Source organism: Prosopis cineraria, unplaced genomic scaffold, assembly GCF_029017545.1.
Source record: "Prosopis cineraria cultivar Desert tree isolate PC_DT_omini unplaced genomic scaffold, ASM2901754v1 PC10, whole genome shotgun sequence".
In the NCBI taxonomy this organism is placed as follows: Eukaryota; Viridiplantae; Streptophyta; class Magnoliopsida; order Fabales; family Fabaceae; genus Prosopis; species Prosopis cineraria.
This window is the reverse complement of record NW_026555341.1, coordinates 6,473,984-6,486,169: the sequence shown is the minus strand read 5'-3', so window position 1 is coordinate 6,486,169 and position 12,186 is coordinate 6,473,984. Positions and strand designations below refer to the sequence as shown.

General features: G+C 34.5%; 1 protein-coding gene across 2 annotated transcripts; it reads right to left on the bottom strand.

Annotated features, from left to right (window-relative positions):
* Window positions 1-1,642: 1,642 nt before the first annotated feature.
* LOC129322269 (uncharacterized) lies at window positions 1,643-11,373 on the bottom strand. Of its 2 annotated transcripts, none has more exons than XM_054968480.1 (12): window positions 11,084-11,373; window positions 7,281-7,399; window positions 7,086-7,192; window positions 6,914-7,001; window positions 4,867-5,950; window positions 4,699-4,753; window positions 4,499-4,580; window positions 4,270-4,350; window positions 2,875-2,922; window positions 2,698-2,747; window positions 2,276-2,396; window positions 1,643-1,922 (listed from the first exon to the last, which is right to left on the bottom strand). In XM_054968480.1, exons 1-12 carry the CDS (start codon window positions 11,259-11,261, stop codon window positions 1,842-1,844), a joined length of 2,094 nt encoding a protein of 697 aa, XP_054824455.1. In that variant the 5' UTR covers window positions 11,262-11,373; the 3' UTR covers window positions 1,643-1,841. The 2 variants fall into 2 exon arrangements, with proteins under 2 accessions (XP_054824455.1, XP_054824454.1); XM_054968479.1 differs by having other exon boundaries at window positions 2,818-2,922; window positions 11,084-11,371.
* Window positions 11,374-12,186: the final 813 nt, after the last annotated feature.

The following is a 12,186-nucleotide window of genomic DNA, read 5'->3' as shown; positions in this document are numbered from 1 at the left end:
TACAATTATATCATGATTGTTGAACCAATTAAAAACCAAAATCAAAACTATAGGAAGACTAACCAGCAACAAAGCATAATGCTATCAAAAAAGTGGCCAAGCTCAATGAAAACGAAGAGAACGCAAGCCATAGGGGGAGGAAGGTGGTAGGCCAATGAGAGAGATGATGAAGTGAGAGACAAAGGATGATGACAGACAAAGGTGGAAGCTTGAAATATAGACAAAGAGCAATGTTGAATGGGTAAAGAGCATTTTCATCCATTCTTTTCTAAATATTATAACAAATTTGGGCTTTAAATTTCATTTGATTCTTGGGCACAATTTTCTTCTCAAGCAGGTCTTTTTCACCAATTCTCTCTTATTTATTTTGAACATTTTGAGGAAAAAATGCATTAATTATACATCGAAACACTAAAAATATTTTATATTTTTTAACATCAAACCCTCAAAAAATGTTTATATTTTTTAACACAAAGAGTATTGTTTTATACCCAATGTTCTCCACCTATTATAACTTGTAATTAATATGCATTATATATTTTAATATTTAAATTATTAATTTTTTCTATATGTTTCAAAATTACTCGAAAGTTTAGAAAAAAAATCATATTGTATTTTTTTATATTTATTTTTATATTATTTTGGAAACACTTCCTTGAAACTCAATTTATTTATATTATGTTTAACTTTTTAACATTTACATAAGTATATACATTTACATGTCATTATCATATCTTAGAAATTTAAAACTTACCATTTGCAACATATCAATTTATTTGCTCAATTTTTTTCGATTTTCAATGAATCTATTCGCTCGCATTATTGTTCTTTGTCAAGATAATGCGGATATATGCTATCCCAGTTTGCCAATGAAAACAAGTGCATTCATGTGCTAATGTGCAATGGACTCTTACTCACTCGCAAAAAACAAACAAACAAACAAACAAACTCTTATTCACTTTAAAGAATTCAAAAATATCAACTATTTCTTCATATAAAATATTTTGATTCTCAAACATACCGATCAGTATAAATAATTGCAAATTCAAAAAATTTCAATTCCGAATAAATATTTAAACATTAAATATAACTATTAAATTGTAACAAAATTTTACTCATAACTTTGAATTAATATTTATAATTCATTTTAAAAAAGTTTTGTCAAAAACCTATCATTAATTCATCTTTTTAAAATATAACTATCATTTTAAAATTTTATCGAACACCGACAAACGAGTTGTAACCAGTACGGTCATATTAGCATTTAAAAATACGAGGTTAAATTATCGGTTACAAGTTATCCAGCTAAAAAATACTTTAAAAACCAACGGCTTTTGCCAACTTTTCTTTATCTCCATACGATGTTTTCGCTTTGCTTCTCCCATCGCCATCTGACCTATATATATGGTTGAAAACGACGACGCCTAATGCAAATCTAAAATCTATATTAAAATCTGTGGCTTTTTACATCAAAGAGGTACCGCGAGAGCACAAAGATGCGATGACAATTCTAGGAATAGGGCTTTGAGGGGTGAGGCCTTCTTCCTTCCCTACTTCAAAAACTATAAAACCTGCAAAGAAACTATTGGCAGAAAGCTAACAGAAACGTTCATTGTGGCGGTTAGTCCAGGCAAGCAGAGCAGGGGAAAAGTTGAGATTGGTGTCACAAGTTCAAAAGATCTAGCACTGAGGTATACTATACTTCTTCTATTTACAGAAGAAACATTACTTAAATCACATACATGATGAATGGCGTTGCTGTTACGGGATACAATAGCATCAAGACAAGCATTAAGAACTGCAAGTTTCTAATCTTCTATTACTCCTCTCGCTTATGATATTCACATCACTGTACATTTCTCTTTTGACTTCCCTTCGGCCTTGGAAGAGGAAGATGGATGCCTTTCGCTGTTTCTTGCCGCCTGCAAATAGCATCCGTTTGTATTCAGATAAAAGATCTTGTATATGACCCAAAAAAAAAAAAAATACCATAGTAGAGATTATTTTCCCTCAAACATTTAAAATAAAAAAATAAAAATTCACGTTCCCGGGGATTTGAGAGAAACATAGGCAGTAATTAAAAACTTCAATTACGAAGCACTAGCCAATCAATACAAGCTTACACAACTCGCATGTGAGATTGCACTTGACCAAACCAGTGACGATCTAAACTTACAGTGTGGTGCACATAAATTCAATATAATTGAGCATAAATCTGTACACAGGCATCCAAGCATCAACTCAATGCAATAAATGACAGGCAAACAAAATCTACCTGGGGAGGACCTGTGACCAGTCTGGAACTGCCAATAGTGGATGGTTGCTGTGAATTTTGACGAGGTGGCGGTTGCTCAAACTCCTGTTGTTGCAAGGCAATTGCTAGTTGCAGATCCGAACTGTTGCAATTAGAGTTAAGGTTTGTGTAAGTTTTAAATCAATAACTTGAGATACCCCTGGAACAATAACAGGTTTCAATTTGGATGAGGAGAAAATATCCTTTTTTTTTTCCCTAAATCATTCTGAGTTTTAAACCATGCCAATGACAATGAAATATCTAACATGGTCACGGATGGACAAAGAAACCAAGATGTACAAACAATAATAATAATTTTAAGCTAGAAATGTTTTCCACGCTGTCAAATAAAAACTTATATAAATATATATACACACATGGCAGTAGCAAGTTGGAAAAATTACTTTATATCTAAGCCTGCCTGTGCTGCACTATTTATGCTGGCAAGATAATCCTGAAAAATGTAATGTTAATATCAAGGAAAGAATAAGCTCGGATGTTTCACTTTTAAAGGATATACATACAGCAGTACTGGTCATAGCATTATGCTCGTCCCAGCTGTTATTTTCCTGACTTTCTACCTTAAATTCCTTGAAATTACCAGTCATAAACAATGTATCACCATTGACCTGCAATAAAAATACAAATCAAACTAATACATTGTAATCCAAAATAATTCAGAATTTATGTAACTAAACCATTCATGTCTGCGTCTCTATGGTTCCGACAGCATGCTTAGCGCATCTGTTGAGCAATTCGTAAGTGCTTTCTGATTTTTTGGAGGTACTTGTCCAGTGACCAAAGTTCCGTTTTGTAGCAGTAGAATGTGTCTAAAGAGAAGCAAGTATTTGGAACTCAAATAAAAGGCAGAAATTAAAAGAAATTAACCAAGCTGCAACATTTCTTCTTTTCAACAAAATATCTTGATTAGCACCGTCACAAACAAGTAATTTGGTGTTTAGTTAATTCATCCCAGAAACCTTCAAGCATTGTTGAGATTCTTTTTCTCGGAGTAATACTTACAATAATAATATTGATGGAGACTAAGGTAGTATGAGATGCCTGATCCCACGTGAAGTAATATGGGATGCTCTATGTGGTCTTTGAGTGAGTTGCTTCTCCCACCTCAATAACTAATTTCTAGGCGAAGGTTTTCTGTCCCACTTGAATACCCATTAATTAGTATCGATGCTAGTGATAGACAGTTCTAGAAATAGCTATCTACGGAGGGTTCTTACTTGTTGAGAGTTAACCAGCAAGGAAGTTGGTGAACTGTCACCAAGTGTCATAAAGTGGGACCCCTAGAACACCAGCTCTCCTAATGACTAATTGATAGAGAATAAGGTAGCATAGGATGCTTAAGTTTCACAAGGATAAGACGGGATGGATGCTCTGCAAAGCATTTAAGTTGATTGGTTCTCTCGCAGTATTAGATAGCTTTTGGGAAGGGTGTCACATCTCACACAAGTGAACTCATTCATGGCAATAGAAATTCCATAGCAAAGCCAAAGATACAAAAAGGCTATAAAATAAACAGAGGAAGAAATGAAAGATTCCCCACGTGGTATTTATACACAGAAAAAGCATATTTTGCATCCTCAAAAACTGCTCAAATTCTGTCAAAAGTACATAAATGAAGCTCACGTAACCAAGATGAGAACTTTGCATGTCCTCAACAAGATGAATTTTAAAATTTGAATATGTAAAACTTACAACAACAAAAACAAAAACAAACCTTATCTTACTAGATGGGGTTGGTTGCATGAATTACATAACGTTATTATGCTCTATCTAAATATGTAAAACTTAAATGCAAAAAACTATAACTCCCACAAACATTGGAATCATACTATATTTTGACCAAAATCTGGAAGTGCACACCAGCACCCCGTCTCCCATAAAGAAAATAACCACCAAAAAAAAACAACTGTTGAAAGAAAGTCAGATGAAAAGGATAGTTCAGAAAAGAATTCTACCTCATTCAGTTTTTCCCACACCAAATCAGGTTGGTTGATGTATCCTTGATCTGTAGCTAGAAGATAAAGTTCATCCTCATACTGTAATACAGATAGATAATTATGTATTTCTTGAACTAGTACATAATCGATTATGCCAAACTAAAGAAACTTTATCACTGATAGAAAAGGTACTTAATTCAAATGACCAAAGCACCAAATACAAGAACCATCAAAGCTTTTCACTGACCTTAAACATGGTGCTGAAATGATTGTTACGGAAAAAAACACATAACTCGCGCTCTTTAAGACCTTCTTGTAAACAAAATAGGCTGCAGAAGCATATAAAACGCAAATATAGAGACTTAACCATGGACACTGAAGAAAACATATGCATTCAGACGTATAGTTAGGAGAGATTTAGAAAAGGAGGACAACACAGTAACATACCCATAAAATGTCAACTGACTGGCATTGTTCCTCAAGAAGCTCCTGATCAATTCCCCTGAGACCATCAAACAAGAAGATATTTCTTACTTAAAAAAATATACTTATCCATCAAAAACATAGTTTTACAAGAACCCTACATCGCCCTAGTATATAGCAGCTAAGACAGACCTTGTTGGAGTGTAATTTCATCCTTAGTGCTTGGATCAGAGGGCGTTGGAATGCTTTTGTCTGCTTGTTCTGCAAGCACTACCTCACCTTCGTAGACAGGTTCATTATCCTGAAAGTTTGCATTTCCTTTATCCAATACACATTCCTCTCCTTCATATATGGGCTCACTCCCATCAATGCTTGAAGACAATACTTCTTCAGAGGAATCAATTTGCTGAACTCTGCCACTAGACGATTCTGAATTTCTATCAGTTGCAGATAATGATAATCCTGTAGGATCATGTTCATGGGTTTCATCTACAGCTCTATAAACATTAGTTGTCACAGTGGGCTGATTGTGAACCTTTTCACCCCCTTCTGAGACATCCATATGGCTCTCTATTGAAGACAGGCAACTTTTTCCAGAAGAATGGAGAGGTTCACTTTCATTCTGAACCAAAATATCAAGACCGTTCTTATTCTTATCAATGGATTCTTTGGGCCCCATATGAGTCAATTGATCCCAGCTATTTACCCCATCAGTCTTTACAGATAAATTGGCTACTTCCCCCATAGTAGGTGCAGAAGCTATCTCCTCAGCGATATCACTACCAGAACCAGTGCAAATGCAATCATCACGGATGAGGGGTACTGGTTCATGAGAGTCATTGTTCTCAGAATCAGTTTTCTTTCTAAACTCATCTCCAGAGTTTATGGCAATAACCTTGTCAAATGAATTGTCATCCTTACTGACAGACATAGTGGTTTCATTTACATGATCCTCAACAGCATTACTCACTGATGTTATTGAATCAGCCTCAGATAACTTCAAAGCTCTCAACAGCTCTGCCTCTTCTTCAAGATCCCCTTTTCTGAGCATTTGTCGATCAGAAACAGAATGTGGAGAATCATCAAAGGACCTGGTTTTTGAGAGACTTGGAGAAGGAACACCAAGAGCTGCAGTTGTTGCAGCCACAAAATCAACACAATCTTCTTCAGGACTATTCTTATGCTGACCTTCCATGTTTCTTGTTTCAAGAGCAACAAGCTCCCCCATAAGAGCATTATAGGACTTGGACCCTATTGCATTAGCTGTATCATAATCCTGGTTCACAAGCACACAAAGGTTTTTGGCATCAAATTCTAACCAGCACATCAAGAAGAAATAAATGGATTTAACTAAATAAATTATGACATCAGAGAACAGAAAAGTCTGGCTGTAGTGTCAAGGAAATGGTAAAGCCAGGTGAGGTAACAAATAGCTTCCATCCAAAAGTGCATCTTCCCAATGTCAAATAGGCAAGCTAAGAACATATCAAGTATTCCACATGAAAAAGATTATTTTAGAAGAAACAGAACTGACAGAGAAGCAAACAAACAAATCCTAATAATTTGCTATTGGATATCTTACATAATTCACCTAACTAAAATCTGACCAATAAAGCTGTATTTTGTCTTGTTAACACAGTCAACCATATATTGTCTTGACACCCTGAACACACACAATTGAACCATTTCATCCGAGTAATGTAATATGTGTTACATCACGCATCATACACGTAGATGATGTTTTACTTGTTTTAGTTGAAAGCATTCATATTCATAATATTAAGATAATCGAAGGTGGCCTCGTCATCAAAATTTTAATAGAAGGTTGTCAAAAGCTTAATACAAGAAACTAGAATTGTCAAAACTATAAGGACCATAGGATCAAATTACAAAAGTTTAAATTATAAGGACTAATTTTAAATTTAAATTACAAGGACTAATTTTAAAACTGAATGGTAATACATGGATCAAAAAAGTAGTTCCCAAAACCCTACTCTGATGAGTTCAAAAATAGCAACAACAAAATTCTTGCCATAAAGGACAGACAGAGGATAGGCTCATGATGAGAGGCCCCCAAAATCATGGAGACTAGTGAGTTGCCAACCAATGGCACGAATAACATGTGGATTAATAGAGTTAGAGTGTATCTAGAACATTTGTACAGCAATCAAATCATTGCTGCTGTGTGACATCAACAAAACTACTTCCTTTATATACAGGCAAAACAGAAAAAGCTTACCTGAGGATCAACAATCCAGCCATGATACAACGGGATGTCCAGCAGATCAAATATAGCACATTCTGGAGTGAACTCAAAATCATTTATTCTGCAATTACCAAGTAATCTTTTATCAAACCATCAAAGTGGATAATTAAAGCCCATGTCAGGCAAAGAAATCATCATAACTGACCTGGTAAATTTTATATTTACATCAATGCCAGTAGCAAGTCTTGGAAGCAAATCAATCGCGTCGGAAATGTTCTGTAGCTGATTTTTGACATAGCCTGCATCTTTATTCTACAAGCAATAAGAAAAGTTGTCAAAGCAACCTACACAACAATAGTAAGATCACAAAAAATCACAAAATAAACTTGTCAATTCTTACATTCACATTACTGTTGGAATCAATTAATCGTTCAGCAACCAGTGAAAGCAATTTCTCCTGCGAAACTTCAGCAATATCTGGACTCAAATTTAAGATGTTTCTTAGCAGCAGCACATTACCTGCAGCCATATGATATACAAACCACCATTAATCAGAGCATTGCAAAAGGGCAAGAAAGATCAAATTTAAAGTATAAAAGACAACTAAAGAGCATAAATAAAGCACAGAATTTGGTCAACCAAGGACTGAGATAGAAAGATTCTAAGTTTTAAATTATCATCCAAGAGAGCTAGTTTTTGCTAAAACAACAACAACAACAACAACAACAAGCCTTTATCCCACTAGGTGGGGTCGGCTACATGGATTGCAAGACGCCATTGTGCTCTATCATTTATTAAGCTTTTAGAAATATTATTAATTAAGAGATCACGTTCAACAAAGTTTTTGCTAAAGAACAAGAAAAAAGGAAAAAACTAATCTTTTGGTCCATATAGTGGACATTAGTTTTTGAAATAGATATATTTGCCCCTTTGACAAAAAAAAAAAAACAATAGATATGTTTATCAGTAGTTTAGTCTTTAAGTTGATGATGTGGCAAAACAGTGCTAATGAATGGTTGAAATGGCAAGTTAAATGCTTATTTGGATGCCAACACAACATCTTGATTGCTGAAGAAGTAAGCTGCAGTTTATACATCTGCATGACTACAACAGTAGGAGCATTATGTACTTGGAGTAGTTTTGTGTTTCTCCATTGAGCTAGCATTCTTTTCTCCATCCTTAGGGCCTTCATGCTTGGCCTTGTTAGTCTTGTGCTCCTTCTCTTCACCATCATTGTGTTCAAAATCTTCACCCTCAGCACCATCAACCATCAAGCTAAATTACAAGAAGTTCATCCCTCCAAATCACCAAGACCATTAGCATCATCCTAAATTCCCAATCTACTTTTACAAAATACGCTTCTCACTGCAATATTAATTTTGCACTCATCTGCATTCACCTCACAGAAAAGCTACAATTTTAACTCATATAATTGGTCTGAGAGATGAAAGAAGCAAGTATGTGCAGCAAGAAGAGCATAAGCCCACAAGGGAAATAAAGATGACTTCTTTCATGTTATCCACAAAGTTCTTTTTTGAGATACTCCTTATGAATAGCTTAACAAAAGAAAGAAAATTAAATAACAGTTAAAATAAATAATTGATTTTAGAACTCTAACAACAACAACAAGCCTCATCCCACAAGGTGAGGTCAGCTACATAGATTGCATGACACCATTAAATTCTATTATTTACCAAGTTTTTAAAAATGTTATCAACTAAGAAGTCTCAATGAACAACTTCCATAAGTGTTCTCTTTGACTTTCCTCTATCCCTCTTAATAAGGCTCAAAATTATCTATTCCACTTTTCTCACTGGTGCCTGTCACGGTCTTCTTTGTAGTCCAAACCATCTTAAACAATTTTCTATCATTTTTCACTCAATAGATGGTGGAAAATATTGATGCTCTGTTTGACTGGCCCAAAATAGAAGTAACTTTGTTCCATATAAATGATTTCTCTTTCATGTTATTCAACGCTATCTTTATGTCAAAATTATAATTATTATTTTAGCAACCAGTAGACGCATTTTGCTAATAATTCTTGTTTTGGTATTTGTATCACCATTATACGAGCAGCAATCTTTTCAACTTTGACCCATGCCTCTGCACTGATTGATCTTCAGCTTTTACCTCTGTTTCTGCAATTTCCTGCTGAAAACTTAAGCAGCAGACTTTGACATTTGTTTCTGCTTTGTTAATTTTGACCCTTCATGATTTTCAGCTATCACTCTGGCTCCTCTTTTTCCACAATTTCTTGAACTCTCTTCTTGATCAAATTCCCAAGCTGCCAGATAGAAGGATTTCTTGAACTCTGTTCACAGCCATCTTCATCGCCCAAATGCTCTTAATCCCAGGTTAATGGCCATGAATGCTGTGGCTGTCTTTGGCAGTTTTGTCCAAAAATGTTTTATTCCTTCACACAGGGTGGCTTTCCTCCCATTTTGTTAAGCAAATTTCCATTCTTCTAAATTTAAATGATGGGATTCTTTCTCCAAAGAATATTCATTGAACTCGAGCAGCCAAGCATAAAATGTGTAGGAATCTTGATTAACTTTCCATTCATTGGGGACATTTTGGCCCATGGAGACCAAGAATGAGTTACGAAAGAAAAGAACAGAAGGAGAAGCAGCGAAGAAATACATAGATATGTGAGATAGAGGGTAGAGGAACAAAAGGCTGAACTCAATTCCTATTATGCCAAAAGCTTCAATCATAAAACTTCCCCATGCCTTATATGGACACGAGTCCAACAGCTATTTTAACTACCCATCCCTATAACTACCTTACCTAACTCTCTTATTTTGGATCAAAATGACATTGTTTGAGGAAATATTTGACTGAGAGAAAAAAAAAAGGTGAACAAGAAACTTGTTATTATTCAATGACTTTTGAAAATTACTAAGTTTTCTCCCGACTATTGTATTAAGTAGAGGAACAAAAGGCTGAACTCAATTCCTATAATGCCAAAAGCCAATCACAAAACTTCCTCATACCTTGTATGGACACAAGTCCAAGAGCTATTAACTACCCATTCCTATAACTACCTTAACTAACTCTTATTTTGTATCAAAATGACATTGTAACATTGAGGCAATATTTCACTGAATGACAATAAAGGAGAACAAGAAACTTGTTATACAATGACTTTCAAAAATTGAAATATAACAAGAGTTTTCTCCCCACTAATGTATTGAGTAGAGGAACAGAAGGCTGAACTCAATTCCTGTTATGCCAAAAGCCTCAATCAAAAAAATTCCTAATGCCTTGTACGGACACAAGTCCAACAGCTATTGACTACCCATTCCTATAACTATTAACTACCTTAACTAACTCCCTTATTTTGCATCAAAATGACATTGTTGAAATATTTGAATGAAAGAAAATAAAGGTGAACAAGGAACTTGTTATTATACAATGACTTTTGAAAATTGAAATAGAACACGTGAGTTTTGTCCTTAGTATTATATTTATATCAACAACCTCAAATGCTTAGGGTTAGGCTCAACTAGCCTTTTTTATTTTCACCAGCATCTGTTATGATCTTTTCAGTATGATTGTAGGGGAAAACTCAGACATCCTCCTATCTCCATAGTAGCATTATATCTAAAACTAAAGGACAAAGCTGAAATAGCACTAGATACTCTTGAATATATTTTATCATTTAAAAAAAAATTGTACTCGCACAACAAATTACTCCACCTTATTGACCTTCCAAAGGAAATAAATAACGCAACAAGCAGTGTCGAACAAAGGGGGAGAAATGAGGTTGGTGCCAATATGAGCGGTTGCGATAAACCTAAAGTCAGACCAATAATGTTTGTTGGGTAAATTTACAGGGAAAGGATACGATAAGGAGCTCCTGGCCTTCAATCGACAGTGACTATGACAACAAAAATAAAATAGAGCCAGAGTGCGTAAGAGTTTGATGGTAATAAGTAATCCTTCAACTAAGATCAATCGGCCGCTCTGAGAAGAGTAATATTAATACTTCAGTCTCAACCATTCCTAACTGAGCGAAAATTCGTTCTGGTATCGAGAAATGGAATCATATAGTGCAATTGAGGAAAGCAAATATCGACGAGGAACCTACCGTTCAAACGTTTCAATTTCTTATGAAATAGGAACCACCAAACGAGTGCCTTCGGAATCGAAGAAAAAGAAAGAAACGCGTACGTAAGAGCCGAAGATGGGAGAAAGACTTACAGATAGCGAGGAGAGGGCAGGGACCGTTGTCATTTTGAAGAACGATTGGGATGGTGCGTCCAAGAAACTGAATCGTTTTGGTCTTGTGCATAAACTCTCTCAGTGCCTCCTGCTGTGGCGGCTGTGGTTGCTCCTTTTCCTGATCCCTCAGCTCATGTTTAGGGGAAGACGACGCCATTAATGAGAGAAGTTTTCTCTGGCCTGATGAAGACGATGGTGCACGTTCTTGGGTTGTCTTTAGGTAGAGAACAGCGATGAGTGGGCCAATTAGGATTTAGGAAAACAAAAAATTAGGAGGAAAATGACGAATGAGTAAAGTTTATTGAGTGCTGACGGCAATGTCAATGGGAATTTGTATCGCACTTTTTATTCGTTTTCTTGACTTTCCATTTCCAGGAAACAAGAACAGCCCTGGGATTTTAACTTTCACCCTAAGCAGGTGCTATTGCGAATTACTCCCCTAATTTTATTTATAAATAATTTTTAATTTTTAATATATTTTATCATAAGAAAAAAAAAGTTAAAGTTTCATTAATGCTGTCTAACAAAATTGGATAAATTGGCACAGCCAAAAAAAAAATTACCCAAAAAATATGGAGCAAATTTTTTAAAATTTAAAAATGTGACTGATACACATTGATATATAAGAGTTTATTATTGATATATAAATAATTTATCATTAAAAAGTTAAAAAATTATAAAATTTATCATTGATATACAACTGCATATCATTTACAAATATATTAAATTAATTATAATGTAAAATATAATAAATGTTAAACTGTTTGTTTGATTTAGTCCTATAATGTGGACTATATTTGTAAAAATTCCTTGAGAAATTGATTACTTTTCAACTTTATCCCTATAAATATACATATTTTAATAATGTATTTTCTCTTCCCAATATTTAATAAAGGTCAAATGAAAAAATGTGCTATAAAAATTTAATGAAGTGAGTTATAAATAATATAAGAAAAAATCCCATTTACACTCTCCCAATTTTGCTATTCCTTGTTTTTATTTTTTGTAATGAGCAAAATGAATAATGGGTGGGAAAATGACAATTAAGTCCCAAAGGGATTAATTAAATTCAATCAGGTCTC